Source organism: Barbus barbus (assembly GCF_936440315.1).
Source record: "Barbus barbus genome assembly, chromosome: 13".
Taxonomy (NCBI): Eukaryota; Metazoa; Chordata; class Actinopteri; order Cypriniformes; family Cyprinidae; genus Barbus; species Barbus barbus.
Window position 1 is genome coordinate 1,848,310 of NC_136741.1, and position 17,378 is coordinate 1,865,687.

Sequence of the window (17,378 nt, forward strand, 5' to 3'; positions counted from 1 at the left end):
GCATGATATCCGCTGATTTGCATATTGTTCTGGAATAAAATACAGAAACATACTAGCAATTACTGTTAATCTTAAATGATGTGGCAAAACACTTTATGTCAATCAAATCATGACCTTGCAGCGACTGTGTATTTATCACTGTGAATGTTAAGGCATTCTAACATGTGTTACTCAAGCATTAAATAAAAATAATAATAAGATGATTAACACATTAAAAAATAAAATTGTGCTTATGCTCAGTTATTTAGTGTTTAGACAATGTGTAAAGAGACACTTTGGAAACGGTAAACAATTCCAGCTTTAATGATGGATAGAGGCCTATTCCAAGGACAGTAATATAATAACATCCATAACAATAATAATAACTCTCTCTCTCGTTTGGTTCCTGGCTCGTGTCACATTTAATGACCATAGAAGACAATAACTAAAGTGCTGTCATGCACAAACGTGAGAGTTATTTAATATCAACAGAGTTCTCTAATAATTTAGGATGGATAATATCTCTGTTATGAAGATTAATGGTGTTTCAGTAGGTTTTTTTTAAGATAACTCTCTATCCTAGATATAGTAAACCAGGGGGTTATTAAACTAGGATTAGGGGAAAACTTTGGAATAAAAAAGATGTGTAAATAAATAAATAAATATTTGATAAAACTAACAAATAAAAATAATAGTACTAATAATAATCATATTATAAAATAATATTTTATAATAACATTTTAAATTGGTATAGTTTATTTAAATTAGTATAATCTGGGTCTTTATGCATAATAGATTTTACTTAAATTTTAGGATGGGGTCCCTCATGTTTAGGGGATCATAGGGGTCCATGGAATATATAAGATTGAAAATGTGCTGATTAATTACACTCTTAAAAATAAAGGTGCTTCACATAAAGAACCTTTAACATCTGAAGAACCTTTTTGTTTCAAAAAAGGTTCTTTGTGGCGAAAGAAGGTTGTTCAGATTATAAAAAGGTAATAAAGAGATTATTCTTTAACTGAATGGTTCTTTTTGAAACTAAAATGGCATCGCTGTGAAGAACCTTTTAAGCACCTTAGAGTATGCTGAGGAAACTCTTCTGTGGTTTTGTGGAATGAACACAAATGCATCCATCCATCGCTGACACAAACACACAGATGTGAGGCCAGTTTTCTCTAAATAAGGCAGCTTATCTCTTTTCCTGTCATTTCATGTTGATTCCTCTGAGCATCTTACTCTCTGTATGTCATACACAGACACAGGCTCAACATTCCTTGCCCTTATATGGTTAAATCCCTGCTGTGGGCGGGCTCTGTTTGGGAGAACGGAGAACTCTGATTGGCTGAAAGGAACATGGGAGGGGCGCATTTCTCAAGCTAATGCTCTGGAGAAACTTTTGTGTCCCGAAAGTGTAGCAGACAGCCTTAGTTTCCAGCACAGAGACACAGTCCAGTGGACAGCACAATTCATCAGCTGCAGCAGAGGTGAGTTATGAGGTCTCCTTGTGCTCTGGTTTGGTTTAATGTGCTATAAAGTCTTATAAAGGCTTTCCACAGAAGCTTTGTATGAATATGGGACACTGAGGAAAGATCTGGATGGGGCCGGTGACGTATGTTGCAGTTATGGAGCTAAAACTGATCCAGGATCATCGCTCATAATGCCAAGCAAAGGATCTGATGGACATTTTAGGGCTTTGTTTGAGTTTTTTCCTTGTTTTTAGTGCGGTTCAATGCATTTCTGTTATAGGAGTGTCCTCTTGAGTTAGGGATACAAAGCATGAAAGAAATTCTTGAGTTTCAAATACTGTATTTTTCTTTGCCTGTAGTTTGGCTATAATTGCTTCATCTGGAAAAGAGCACTTGGCTTTTTTGTGTGCCATTGAGGTCAAAAGTCAAGACCCGTGATGTAACCACTGGCTGGAGAACACAACCTGAAACAGTAAAGCAACTCATTAACAGAAATCAAGAGAGCGAGGGATAGAGTGATTTAGTTTGAGCTTTTCCATTCAGAGGAGGTGAAACTTAAACATCACTGCAGTTTTAGTGAAGCAACATGACTGGATAGTTTGTTAATGTCTCTCTGAAAAGTCATTGAGGAATTCTGTGTGTTTGCCAAACCAATTTCAGAGGCAGCAAACAAATGTGGGAGAATGTGACCATGTTTGGTCGTTAATGGATGTTCATAAGTGCTAAAGTTTGAGTACATTAGGATGTCCACATAAAGTTCATTTTCATATTTTAACCACCTTTTTTGAAATGTTGGTTTGCGTTACTTAAAAAGGACCAACTAAAACAGCAGAATTCATCAAATACTTACTGATGATGTCTGTGCTCCTGTTTTACCACCATAATGATGTAATTTCCTGTAAACAAGAACAGGATAACAGGACAGAAAGTAACCTTGAGGACAAAGTAAAACAAACGTGTATCAGCAAACATTTAAACCCAAGTTTAACCCAATTTATCTAAATAAATAAAAAAAATATTGTTTTATTTTTAACTAAAAATGTATCAACAATTGAAATATTTAAACGTATAAGCCAATGCATCCAAATAAATGTAGTTTCCAGAGTTTGTTTAAAATGGATCAACTATTAAAACAATATTTAAAACCAAGTTATATTCATATATTGTTTTCCAATACATGATGACGTACATAAATGAGTGCATGGAAACATCCTTCAGGAAGATGAGCGTCTGATGTCCTTCAAGCGGTCGGTCCGTCTGTTTCTAAATTCCTACATTTAATCCTGTGGTGGAGCTGGACATTGTGATCTGGTGATGAGGTCAAACACACACTGACACACACAGCCTGAAAATAAGCAGTTGGTTAATCAGTTATATAAACACTGCTGCTTCATATTCATGAAGCACACCGCACAGCAATAATGCAGTCAGAGAGTTTAAAACACAGCATTATACACCAAAATGAGGAAGCAACTCTAGGATATATCCATATTCATAATAGACAGTTTAGTGCTGCATGGGTGTCTTCAGTGTAAGGTTAATGTGATATGAAGAAACTGAGCAGGACATTTGCATACTGACAAGGCCAGCTATAGAAGCAATGAACAGATCATTCCACAGCATTTGCTTACTTTATTGAGCAGATATTGAGAAACTTTGAATACAAGAGCAATAAAAACAGACTGCGGTCATCTAGATAGACTGAATAACATTAATGACACATTCATAATGAATGATGTATTCATAAATGTTTAATGTGTTTTGAAACAGGTGGTTGTGAAATGTGTTGTTCACATCGGGCTCAGAAACAGAAACCGTCTGTAACCTCATCTCTGATGCTCATGGCTTTATTGGCCTTTAGTCAATCTGCTCTGTTCACGGATATAACATGCTTTCTAGATCAAAGCTGACTAATATCCTTAAATCACCACCACTTTGGAGTTAATCGAAAAGAGCGACTGCCAACTAAATTCTTAGTCGCAAGAGGCACTTTCGGTCCATCTATAAATCCTTGTAATCAAAACCTCACCACAGTCCTGGTCTCAGCCGAGTTTGGCTAATGCTGCTTATGAGAGCTGGACATATACTGTGAGTCTGAGCAACTGGACCAGTGTTAGTACAGGTTTGATCCATATTTTGAATACTTCCATTTTAATTTTAGTCAAGATTTTAGTCATTTTGTTGTTTTTGTCAATTTATTAATTTATTTTTTGGAGAGCTGGACATATAAATATATATTTTGTGTGACCATACTATAAGTCTGTTCAGTGTTATTATAGGTTTGATTAATGTTTTGAAGTTTTTATTTTAAAATTGTAGTAATTTTGTTGTTTTTGTCTTTTTTGTCCACCTTTTATTCATTTTTATTTCAGTTTTTTTACTACAAGTTAACCTAAATGGAAATAAGAAAAGTTGCCTTGGCAGCTAGCTTATTTTATTAAAGTTTTTGAACCCTGTCAGTGGTTATTATGCATGCATGATCACACTGAACTAATGATTTTTTACTATAAATCACACTGAAATCCAGTTCTGAAAGCACATACGAATCTGTGGTTCACTGATTTAACATGAATGCAGATGAATAATGCTGACTACACAACTTTTTGTTGTTGGCTAGACAGTCATATATCAGACACACACTTTCCTGTAATGACAGCTGTTGGTTGACACGCAAATAAAGTCATTCATGTAGAAGCACAAAGAACAAAAATGTTTGGTAGCTGATGGTTTATATACTCTAATAACAACAACACAATGCACATGACAATAACAACTACACAAGTTATGAAAGAACCAAAGCTAAATGTGTCCTGCATGACAATGTGTGTACAGCACACACACATTAACTCACACACAAAGTGCGACTGATTTGTGTATTTTAATCAAACAGGATGAACCCATTAGAACATCATTAAATTTAGTTAAAAAATTAATATTTTAAGGGAATATGCCATTTGATCATTTACTTTTATGATTATGAGAATGTTACTATTTAATGTTCTCTTGAACATTCTGAAACAAATAGTAACATTTAAAAGAAATGTTAAATGAAGAACCAACTAAAAGAAAAACTTATTGCATAAATGTTTTAAGAACATTATTAAAGATCGGGTAACTCTGAATAATCACCCTGCATCACAAGACAAGTAAAAGGCTTAAAAGAATCACAAGGGTGTATTACTGATGGATTTTAAAACTTGAACATATCTTGAGCTTGTGTTAAACACAGACCTTTTTCTTAGGCAAAAAATGTTTTTAGCCTACAAAAATACACCATCCCCAATCTTAATCCTGGATTTGGCCATTTTCTTGGATTTTCTTGGGTCACCATACTTGGCCACACACCACTTCCCTTTCCCTTTACTGTGGACCCTGTAATTGCAGAAGCATTAATGAACATCTGCTCTTTCCAGACCTCAAACACCGTCATCATGTCCAGCAAGCGAGCAAAGGGAAAGACCACTAAGAAGAGGCCACAGAGAGCCACATCAAACGTGTTTGCCATGTTTGACCAGTCACAGATCCAGGAGTTCAAGGAGGCCTTCAACATGATCGACCAGAACCGAGACGGATTCATCGATAAAGAGGATCTCCATGACATGCTGGCCTCTTTGGGTGAGTCTGACTGAGAGGAACCGACATTATAAGTCTTCTATATCAAATACTGACCTTTGCTTCGGTGTGTTACCTGTGCTCAGGGAAGAACCCATCTGATGATTACCTGGAGGGCATGATGAGTGAAGCTCCAGGGCCCATCAACTTCACCATGTTCCTCACCATGTTTGGAGAACGGCTCAACGGAACCGACCCCGAGGATGTCATCAGGAACGCTTTCGCTTGCTTCGACGAGGAAGGATCCGGTAAAACAAAACTGCCTTAATATCAAGAGTCTGACCATAACAGAAAGTAGTATAAAGACCCAAACCTGCAAACGCAAAAATAAATAATGTAATAATAGAAAAATAAGTAATCTATGACTTTATAAAATAAATACTATTTATTTATTGTTTGTTAATGTTAACTTTATTTTTCATAATTATTGATGTTATTATTTCCACATGTAATTATTTCCATATTTATTAATACATTAATTTATTTTTAATTTCTGCTGTTTTGGGCCTCCATAATATGGGGTGACATATAGGAAAATTACATACATGGGAATAAATAAATATAAAAATAACACATAAATACATATAAAATGAATAAAAATGTAAGAAGTTACAATAATAATAAATACACAAAATAATAAAATGAAAAGGTAATACAAATATAAATTCAGGACTAATAAGAAATAAAAACCCTTTAATTACATATTCTAGATGCTTATTCTAGTTTTTTTTTTTATTGGCATCAATGGTTCCACAAAGAACCTTTACAATCCATGGAAGCTTTTGTTACAGTGTTACAGTGGAAAAAGGTTCTTTAGATTATTAAAATGTTCTTCACACTAAGAGAAAATTGTTATTTTAAGAACTGTTCACTGAAAGGTTCTTTGGGGAACGGCATCGCTGTGAAAACCCGCTTTTGGAAGCTTTATTTTTAAGAGTGTACAGCAGTTCACCTTCAGTTGCTGCATGGTCCCCATTGACTTCCATAGTATGGAAAAAAACACTATGCAAGTCAATGGGGACCAACTGAAGGTGAAATATCCCTTTAAGCTACATCAGTACTATATGTGAACCCTAGACCACAAAACCAGCCGTAAGGGCTAATTTTTCGAAATTGAGATTTATACATAATCTGAAATCTGAATAAATAAGCTTTCCATTGATCTATGGTTTGTTAGGATAGGGCAATATTTAGTCAAGATACAACTGTGAGAAAATCTGAAATCTGAGGATGCAAAACCCAGTTCCCATCTCATACCTGCTTGATCTTGAACTGTTCTATCTGCGAGTTTGATTCTCGTCTGCACAGGAGTCATTCATGAAGACCACCTGCGAGAGCTGCTGACCACCATGGGAGATCGTTTCACAGATGAAGAGGTGGACGAGCTCTTCAGAGAGGCTCCCATTGACAAAAAGGGCAACTTTAACTATGGCGAATTCACCCGGATTCTCAAACACGGGGCCAAAGATAAAGACGACATGTAGACAATCAGAGAGCATCAGCCGCAGCTGCACAGCACATTACAAACACATCAGCACCTAGAAGTCAAGAAAAACACATTGCATGGCATAAATATTGCATGATCTGTAAAAGAAGTATTCTTTCTCTAAATGCATTTGATACAACCGGATGGCATTGTTAACAATCTGTGCAATGTGTATTTAGTGTTTTTATGGGGGACTACAGTTGTATTTGAGTAGGTTAAAGCAATGTACTCTGCAGCTGCGGCTGGACATCTTTGAGTTCGGAATCTGTGCAACTGATGAAACCATTACATTGGAGAAGATGCCATAAACCTGTAGAGTTATTTTTACGTGTGTATTTAAATGGATTATCAGTATCTCCTGCTCACTGAGCAATATTATCATATATCAAAAACATTATGGGTATTTTGAAGTCATTAATGCAAGTACAAAATGACAGATTCCTTAAGGTCATCTCCATTTTTCAAACTGATATTCTCCTGTTAACTCTGAGACGCAGACTTTGGGATATGTTTGTTTTTTGGTTGTACTGCTACTTGTATTTTCCCATCAAACCCTGTGAATATCTGGCTTATGAAATGTGTATTTACATGTGGCAGCTCTCAGACATGAAGTCATCCATCGTATGAACATGACTCATTTTATACTGAAATAAAGATGGCCTCAAACTACAATGAATTCTCAAAATCATTTCTGTGCATGCATAAATCAACAGCACTCATTTCTGGACATTTGCTCTGTAAAATAACAACTTCCATTACAACAAATCTATGAAAAACGAAGCTTTATTTCTCTGTAATGCTTGTACAAAAGGACATCAAATAAAATCTTAAGGCAGATATTGCACAGACTAGTCCAAATGTTTTCTAAGGAAGCAGGTAAGGCACAAATGCCAGTTTTACTGTCCTCAGTTACACACACACACACACGATCATTAAACAAAATCCATGTATTTGGTCGTAAAGAAGAGAGCTACTCATATTTGATGTATAAACACACACACACACACACGCATTAAAAGCAGGTCTATGCCAGACAAAAACCTGAATGATATTTACATGCTTCACATTGTCATCCTTTTTGCAATAAGAACATCAATAATACAGGAATATTAATACTGGTCTTTCTGAAGAGGTGAAAAAAATAGAGTATATTATATGAAATATATAGTTACTTCCAGTACCCATCGCTGTTACAGTAACTAACCGAACGATCACAGTGGTTTTGAAGTGTTAATTAGATCTGTAATACAGTTTATGATGCTACAACATGACAGTCAGTTTCTCATAATCAGCTTAAACATGGCTTAAAAAATAAAAAAAGATGCACCTTATAGAATTGAATTAAAAACACCTTTTGTGATGTCAGAGAAGGAAATTAAAATGACTCGAACCCAAGATAGAAAGGTCAAATAAAAACAAACCTGAGATGTACTGAAAAACAACAAGAAACATGTACAGTACTACAGAACGTGACCTCTGACCTTTGCACTGACCTCAATGAGAACTTTGTGAGGAAATAAATTGAAATAACGTGAACTGCTTCATAAAAAATACTAAAAGGTTAAAAACATTACCATAAAGACAAATCTGTACATTTTCTCAGTTTCATGGAAACTACAAGCATAAAATCATAATGCATCTAGGATCTCTAGCTCATGAAATCACTGGAAAGAATGTTCTGTTTCTAAATAATATTCATTAGTTCTCTAGATACATTCACAGATTATGAGAGAGAAAGAAGCACTTCAGTTCATCTCAGCGAGGTACGAACAGACTTTAAATTCATCTTGGAAATGCACGAAACTCATTTAGCGTCAAAAAGCACTTTCAGTCTTCCCAATAAAATCTCTCATACTCACTAACACATCCATATGATGTCTCCCTCTATGTAAAACACTATTATTAATGCTGATCTTCTACTTCACCCAGCAATACTGTCAGAACAATAATCATTTCAGCAAAAATAAAGCTACAGCCCTACGATCACGTTACATGAGAAGTGAAGAAAATCAATGTCCCTCTTTGAGACCACCTCCCTCCAGCATCTCAGACAGACACGAGACGTGAGGGAGGATCTCTGCAGCACGATCAATTCCTGACAGACACCCGAGAGAGCGCTCGGACCTTATTCTGAGACCGGACAGATGCTCCTGACGTAACCACGAGGAGGTGAAATTAGACTATAAAGTGCAGGAAATATGACAAACACTATTGGGAAAGACTTTCAAAGCTGAGATTGTAGAAGTAGAGGCTTCGTCAGCAGTGGCTTTCAGGCAAATTCGGAGCAAAGTATTAAATCCAAGAGAGCATTTTTTGGTTGCTAATCTCTGATCATATCTTTTACAATACATGCTGGTCTTTGCATTCACAGATCTCTAATAAGTAAAGCATGCTATATGACACATTTACGTCGAACCCTAGTGGGTATACTGATGCAAACAGGCAAGATCGACAACATGTGGAGCTACTTTATCGAAAACAACGCAAGGCCACTTCAATTACAAACGTTTAAATGAAAATCTCTTGGCTGTAAACCTGAGCTGCACAGGCTTGGAGTTTGCTGGTGTTCGCACATGGTAATATTGCATGGCCATGTGAAAGGACCTCCACCTGGTCTTGAAGATCCCAGAGTCTGAAATGCTGGATTATTTTTCGAAGAGCATTTTATGCATGCCCATAAACTTCATGTAGCTAAAAAAGGTAAAAGGGTTTTGGTTCAAAACGTTTTTAAAATGTCTTAAAAATACATTGTGGTGTAGAGAAGCTTCCCTCCGGACTCCCCTGAAGTGACATCCATTACAACGATTTGGGGAGGCAGGTTTACATTTGCTCAGAGTTTTCCAGCAAACAAAAGGGTCTAAAGTGAGTTGGTCATTTAGTTAACCGCCTCCGTGACTGTATTATGCTTGTACGGAGTAACCCATGCGTGCAATACCACATTCGCAGGTGGACCGGGTTGTCGGATGCTCCACATCCCAGAAGACGCAAAGCTTCCAGATTTTGCATCGGAGACCCCGGCCGAGCTTAGATTGACGGGGAGGCCTGGAAAAGCGTGGCTCATGACGGGAACCGACACTGGTAACACTGCGTTCTCCATCAAGCTCGGTGCAGCATTGGATTCGTCCCTTGAAGGCGTCTCCGAATTGCCATTCTGGACGAGCGCTCTTGAACTTTCGTTTGAAGGTCCGCTTGATTGCTGCTGCGTCGTTTGCTCTTTCTGCTGGCTGATTTCTTGCTCGGCCGCTCGCTGCAAGGCTGCGTCCACCAGAAGCTTCAGATCGCTGAAATCTTCAGAGTAAAGCTCCGGTGGGGTAGGTGGAGGCGTGTTGAACAGGACCCCAGTCGGGCTCACCGCTCCCAGGGTTGGGACAGAGGTAGAAGCAAGCGGGATGGTTGTCAGGTGCTGGTCTCCGGTTAGACCTTCCCGCCTCAGCAGACCTCGAGTGTCCAGCTGCATCAGAGCTTGAATGCCGTCTTGGTTTCCTGATGATGGCAAGCAACCGGCTCCGGCCAATATTGCCGTCGCAGTGTTACCCAACAGCTTCAAGTCCAGTGTGGGGGCAGGGCAGATGACAGAGGGGCGGGTCGAAGAGGCAGGGCATTCCGGGGAGGCGGATCTGTCTGGTTTGGTAGTGCGCCGTGACATTGTAAACTGAGTGGGGTCTTTGCCGTCTTTCCTGAGCAGGTCCGGCAGGAGCCTCCGGCGGGCGTTTATGAACCAGTTACAGATCTACAAACAAAATTAAAGACTTTAGTTTCAGAAACTTAAGATGCCATGGGACTGATCACATTATATAAAACTTACCCACATACATACAGTATACTAGAGCAATTCTCAACTGCTTGATTGCTTGTATTGTCACAAAATGTTATCACGCAGCTAAATAAAGTTTGTATGTCCAACTTAATCAACATACATACAGCATACGCATGTACGGTGATGCATACTACATTATACGCAATATAGCAAACAGTAAAACTGCATGATTGCTTGTATCATTGCAAAATGTAAACTATATTACCACCCAGCACTAATCTGCTGAATGATATTACAAACATTAACATCATGATTTTCTGTTAAGCTGCAAAACAATGTGTATTGTGAAAAGCACTATGCAAATAAATTTAATTTGACTAAATGCTTAAATTTTGTTAGTATTTAACCATTTTTTGACTAATGATTTTTCTAGTCATTTGTGTAACTGGTTAAGGGATTTAAAAAATACAAAAATGATAAAAGATGATTTCACACTGATTTCATTTCTAGCCCAAAAATGACATCAGAACTAACTAGAAACAGACTATAAATCTATTTTATTAATTAACCTCCAGATTTTTCCAGGGATGGAAAAACCACTTGAAATTTTTTGATACAGAAACTGATAACTGACTGTTTCATAATTTTAAAAATTAACTTGCAATTTAGACATGTTTAGTGCCATTAATTTAACATTAAAGAAAAGTGCAATTTAAAGGAGGTATTGCATTGGAGATAATGCCCTTGCTATTTCTTGATCCAGGAACAAAAGAACAACAACAACAAAAAGAAGATGCATTTTTTGAATCCTAAAGTGGTGCCTCCTGTTGGCGCAGCAGTGAACTGCAGGCTGTGTCAGACAGACAGCTGGCTCTAATGGAGACCAGAGGAAATATGCAGCACATTCCTGCGCTCTGACAACACTGCAGCTCTCGGTCAAGGACCAAACACAGCACAGACTGTGTGGGAAACTCTTAGTCTTTGAAGATTACAGCCAAATGTAAAAACGGATCAAAGATATTAAAAAAATTGAATACTGGAAAGAGAACATTGTTTAAACTGAATTTGATGATTAACAAGACTTTTAGACTCTTTGTAGCTTAATCTGGAAACTAGTGTAGTTTGAAATGAAGGATAATTTACAAATTTAAGTCTAAAGTTTAAATTTAGAAAACTTTTATGGTAATTTTGCCACCTTTCACAGCTTGAAAACTGAGTTTCATTGTAATCGCATCAACAATATCACACTGCTTTGAAAAATGCAGGCAAGTAAAGGACATTTTGTTCAAATTTAAGTCTAATGTTTGATGCAGCACTGAATGATCCTGTTATGCCTCACCTGTGACACAGAGAGATGCGTCTGTTCAGACAGGCTCAGTTTCTCCTGCTCTGACGGGTAAGCGTTGAAGCGATGCTCGTACAGCCAGTCTCTCAGAACCTGAACGGATTCTTTGGGGAGGTTTCCCCGTCGGCGGCGTTTCGTGGCAGACCCGCTTCTTCTGCCGCTGGTGGACAGGTTGAGAGGGCAACTGTCGTCTTCACAAGGGTCGCTGTCTGACATGGCAGAAAACTCAGTGTCTCCCTTCTGGTCCTCCTCAAAAGCTGCGATGAAGACAACAACAGAACTATTGGTTTCAAAACAGCATACATGACAGAGGAATGCAAGTGATTTAGGTTAGGTCACAAAAAAAGTTTAAAATGCCACAAATATGTATACTATGCACAATTTTGCATGCATAACAACTAGAGGATCTTCTAAATTTGGAAAAATGTAGTACAAGAGAACACACCGCATGCAATACTGTATCCTACAATGCAATGCTTCCTTTTCATGCAAGTGAAAGAGAATCAGGTCTTATCTTACAACTGAATTGTCTCGGTCTGTCATTTAAAAGTGTCCCACAGATAAACCTGCTTGACTGCACTTCATTTACACATGAAAACACTAGTCTGAACTGCTCCTCCATTCACACCTTCACCATTACAGTGTCTCCTCACCCCCATCCTGACGCTCACAAACCAGAGGGACATTAAGCTTATCTAGAGTACTATTGAGCATCACAGGTGGTCCAATCAAGCGTTTTAAAATTACAATGAACATTTTCATGAAAGCATCAACTGCTGATTATTAAGATAATCATTATCACCAGATAAAGCAGACGGTATAATTCATTCAGTTGATTCTGAATACGGCCATTAACAATACGTAACTGTATCAGTCGCTGAGGGGAATGTTTTTTCAACAGCCAATTCTAAAAATATTTACCTTTGAGGATTCAATCACATACTTTCCTCTGAATCATATTTATAACCACCCATTTGAAAGATTGCATAACATTTTTTTTTTTTTAAAGTTGAGAAGAGCATAATTTCAAGGCCCTTAAACACAAAACTAAAGTCTAGGCCTGTTTAGACAACCCTGGACAAGCACCTTAACTACTAAATTAGTTTAATGTTAAATGAAAACACACCAAAAGAGCTTTTAACTCATTGAACATAATAGTGTCACTCGATATAACAGTTATTACAATAGTTGTTAACAGCATTACAGGATCTCCTCCAAACTACGTAAGAACTTGTATTTTTGACAATGATAATATCAAGTTTCCATCTTTTTACTAAAGCAACAGTCACAGTATTGGCCTAAATACTGTATTTCTGGAGTGGTTCTGGGAAAAGCATGCGTTCGTTGTTGTGTGATAACTAAACTCAGAGTGAATCAGACACACTTCAGCAGCTCCGAGTTTCTTTCTCCTGCTGAAACATGAAGCCTTAAAGAGCAGCTAAAAATGTGGGAGTTCCTGAAACCCACTTTAACAAAGCAGATTGTGTTTGTGTGTGTGTGCGCGCATGTTTATGTGGTTTATGAGGACACAAATTTGTATAATAACATAGGTATGACAGAGGTATTACAATATGAAGGTGGTTTATGAGGACACTATGTCCCTGTAATTCAAAAGGCTTAAAAAACATACTAAATGGTGTTTTTTTGAAAATCTAAAAATGCACAAAGTCTCCTGTGAGGGCTAAGTTTAGGTGTAGGGTTGGTGTAGGGCAATAGCACACACAGTTTGTTCAGTATAAAAACCATTACGCCTATGGAGAGACCACATAAACCACAAAAACCAACATGTGTGTGTGTGTGTGTGTGTGTGAGAGAGAGAGAGTGTGTGTGTGCTCCAGTCTGCAACTGTATCCCTGCTTCAGTATCATTTGTAGCAGTAATCAATTTTCTTCAATGTATGTGACAAATGAAAACTTGGATGAATGATCCAACACAGAGCTGCGTTACAGATTATTACATAAAACGAAAAGTTGACAAATGTAAAACTAATTAAAGTGGAATAAAATATTAGGAAAATATTCCATTCAAACTTTCATGTGATTTGTTTTTTTCTCGATTAGCCAACACAACTGTTAGGTTCATGCACATGATTATCTAACATGAAATCAACGCAACAAAACGACTGAATGAACTCCACACGCAAGACGTCACTTCCCCCTTTTCTTATTTTCATTTTGCATGCTAATGAACGCATAAAAAGAGTATTTGTAGTTCCAAACAAACATGAGGGTCTGCACACACAAATGATCGAGAAACCTCCACATCTTCAACGTCATTTACAGCAACGCTGCTTATTAAAACAAAATATAAAAGCGCTCAAACAAGTCTGTCTGCAGACGCGAATAAACAAACGCGCGCTGACGTCATCAGATCACAATGATACAATGTAAGAAACGCGTTGATCAATAAAGCCGCGGAGACTCGCTTCTGACGCCGAAGGCCCTTCATAAACGAGTCTGAACGCGTGGATCAGGCCAGAATCAGAAGCACATCTGGGTTTCACGCGTTCAGACTGAAAATCACGCCACGCTCGCTCACAGACGTGCAGATGAGCAGCGTGCGATCCGACGCTAAACACCGTTCAAACCCGCATCTGTCAGCGATACTCACCTCTTTTGTTGGGCTTCATCCTGGATGCTAAAAAAAAAAAAAATCCTCAAAATGTTGGAAGTTGCTGGTGTGCAGAAGCGGGTCCTCGTCAAACGGAGAGTGTGTTCCTCACACACACACACACACACACACGCGCTGCACTGAGTCCGATCAGAGGAGAAGCTCCAGTAATCAGAGAGTCTGCTCATCAGTGTTTCATCAGGGAAGTGTTGACAAGCATTCGTTTACCTGCTGCTCCAGCAAACTCTCTCTCTTTATCTCCCTCCGTCCGTCCCTTAATGACAGGCTCTAGGTCCCTCCTCCACACTCCAGGGGCCAATAAGGGCCCCACATCTGTGTGTCATCACTCTTTCATTCAAAACTCAAACAATTCAAACACTTGTGAGAGTTTATTTTAAGAGCTAAATTTTAGCTTTGCGGTCCAGATTTGTCATGTTTGGACACTCATTTCAATCTTCCAGACTTTTAAATAAGTAATCTAATGCTCTACAGAACTAAAGTGACGTTTTCAAAATCGAAACACATTTAAACTTTCCTCTTAATTCTCTATATATATATATATATATATAGTATGAATTTATGCATGTGCTATTCTAATAAATGTGTTTAGAAGCTGCTTTTCTTTTAAAACACGTTTTGCATTGATTATCTTTTTACCACAATATTTATAAATATTAGACACTTTATTTGCACATATTATTTTAATTGATTTCATTTTTGCAAATAAAGTGTTTCAAAAAATATATATTTGAAATAAAAATTAAAAATGTTTTTAATATAAAATATAAGTATTTTCTGACTTGATTAAACCTTTAGCTATATAACTATATTATATATAAAATAACTATATATTTTATGAAATATTTATACAATTATTTAAATTCATTATTATAAATTATATACATATATATACATAATTTATAATAATTTTTTCTGTATCTTCCACCATTTTTGGTTAGTATTATGTTAACTTTAAGAGAAAATTTTATTGTAATTATTTTAATTATTTTGTTATAATATTATAATAATCTTTCTATACAATATCAATAAGCAGTGTACCCTACTTACAAGGGAAAACGTCCATATAGATGAATTTCTGTTGGTGTGTTTGTGTGAGTGTTACTGTGAGTCTGGACCGATATAACCTGTGTATCTCACACCTGTTGAACTTAAAAATTCAACTATATTCATGTCATACATGGACCATGACAGGACATGCAACATTATATTTCTGAACAAGAAAATGTTTAAATTTGCCAACATTGTCTGCACATTAAGGCCCGTTGGAAGAAAAAGCTCTTTACATAAGTGCAGTATTTGTAGGAAATGGTTGAGTGTTTGTTTGCATACAGATTAGATTTGTGATGTATTTACTCAACACCTGTGGCAAATCTCACTCTTTCATATGCAGGAATGTGCCGTTCACAGTCACAGAGAACAACAGTTCCTCTAAACTCAGAAAAGAGCTGCTCATACGTCACATTCTGACCTGAAGTGTTCTCTGCAGATGGAGAAAAATGGGTTTTAAAACACTGAGGCCACATTGGAAATGTAGTTTTTTTTTTTTTCAATTTTAATGAGGGTATATCTATATCTATATATAGGGCGCTGAGAAAGAATAAAGAGTCACAAACACATTTGAACTTAACTCAGATTTACTGTATTTCTTACTAAACAAAAGACCCTGACATACACAGTCTAAACTTCATATAGCATTAGACATATTGAACAAATCCTAGTCAGTAAAATATGTGCTTGTTTCATAAAATATTGATTATCAAACTTTATAGTAATAATAATAATCTTAATTCTTGTTGCTACAAACTCTTGCATTTAGATGATATATTGTTTGACGACCCCCAAAAACTAGTAAAACAGCTGAAGAAAGAGAGCGTCACGTCAGGTGGATGTGGAGATCAGAGAGGGTCCGTGGGTCGTAACCCGACCGCTGCTCAGTCACTTAACAGGTTTATAAAAGAGTTTATCTAGTATCCAAGCAGCATGAACAGAGAGGCGCAGAACACAAATCCCTGTGTTTCTCTGAAACACATCTGCTGCTCCAGATCCAGGTGAACGGTGTTTCTGTGACCCATGTCCTCAGGGAAGCCCACAAACATGATCCAGATCGCATGTGAACATACAGCCGGACATGATCGGGAAATTAATGATACAGTTTGACAACACTGAAACGCCGGACTGTGCAATGATGTTTTCATAGAAAAAGATTGAGGCAATAAATGATCATAACACGGTATCTATAGAGCGAATGGTCAAAAAAAAAACATAGGTGTTGGTTGATTTGTCTGTATTTCTCAGTGTGCTTAAAACATTCGTGTCTGTTTCCATATGAGACGCTTCAGCATCACAAACTACAACCATAAAACATCCGCTTACTGAATCCCTGAACAGAAATGATGTTGTGTATATACAGAAAATGAAGTGATGTGATGATTCAAGACTCAAAATTATGCATTTGGTGAACAACTGCTCATGAAAATAAAATAAATATATAAATTAAATTAAATATTGAATGTAAAGGGTACCCACCTTTATGATTTAATTTTATTTAATTTTAACATTGTTTGTTTTTCCGTTTTCAGATCCATCACTTTAATGCATCTGGAAGTTTACTTAATTTTTTTTTTCATATTTATTCATTACTCGAATGCAGTTTTAGACATTTTTCTTCCTACGAAATTACTGTAATTCATAAAAAGTAATAAATAAATTATTTTAAAATAAATTAAAGGTATTATGAAATAACTATCATGATGTATAAACACCATAAAATATATACAAATTATTTTTATTTAAATTCTTATAATACATCATAGTAGAATTTTTGTGCTTATTTCTGCAGATTTAATTGGGGGGAAAGTACCAAAGGCTGGTAAAACATTAATAAATCAGGTTTCCCTCAAGAGAGGAGTGATGTGTTCGTGGTTCATCTGATCTGAACACAGGATATGAGCAGTATTCAAATTCTCCTGATCCATTATTCTGGGTTATCTGTGGCTGTCAGACGTTTGCAGGGCTGAATATGAGAGGACTGAGACATTCAGCAGGCGTCAACGACTCGACCGACACCAAATGGAGGGAACGACTGGGAGCGGCTGCAAA

General features: G+C 37.0%; 2 protein-coding genes across 2 annotated transcripts; one reads left to right on the forward strand and one right to left on the reverse strand.

Annotated features, from left to right (window-relative positions):
* The first annotated feature begins 1,335 nt into the window (after positions 1-1,335).
* On the forward strand, positions 1,336-7,218 carry myl9b (myosin, light chain 9b, regulatory). The gene is made up of 4 exons (XM_079432349.1): positions 1,336-1,466; positions 4,862-5,063; positions 5,147-5,308; positions 6,369-7,218. The coding sequence occupies exons 2-4, from the start codon at positions 4,880-4,882 to the stop codon at positions 6,542-6,544; spliced, it is 522 nt and encodes a 173-aa protein (XP_079288475.1). The 5' UTR covers positions 1,336-1,466; positions 4,862-4,879; the 3' UTR covers positions 6,545-7,218.
* A 94-nt stretch (positions 7,219-7,312) lies between these two features.
* Positions 7,313-14,548, reverse strand: LOC306879413 (homeobox protein TGIF2-like). Its single transcript, XM_079432348.1, has 3 exons — positions 14,259-14,548; positions 11,643-11,905; positions 7,313-10,276 (listed from the first exon to the last, which is right to left on the reverse strand). The coding sequence occupies exons 1-3, from the start codon at positions 14,275-14,277 to the stop codon at positions 9,422-9,424; spliced, it is 1,137 nt and encodes a 378-aa protein (XP_079288474.1). The 5' UTR covers positions 14,278-14,548; the 3' UTR covers positions 7,313-9,421.
* Positions 14,549-17,378: the final 2,830 nt, after the last annotated feature.

Coding starts and splice junctions, on each gene's coding strand:
- myl9b (XM_079432349.1), top strand. CDS start 4,880: ATGTCCAGCAAGCGAGCAAAGGGAAAGACCACTAAGAAGAGGCCACAG. Junction 5,064..5,146: donor TGACATGCTGGCCTCTTTGG/GTGAGTCTGACT, acceptor ACCTGTGCTCAG/GGAAGAACCCATCTGATGAT. Junction 5,309..6,368: donor CTTCGACGAGGAAGGATCCG/GTAAAACAAAAC, acceptor TCGTCTGCACAG/GAGTCATTCATGAAGACCAC.
- LOC306879413 (XM_079432348.1), bottom strand. Junction 10,277..11,642: donor CGCATCTCTCTGTGTCACAG/GTGAGGCATAAC, acceptor TTTTGTTTGTAG/ATCTGTAACTGGTTCATAAA.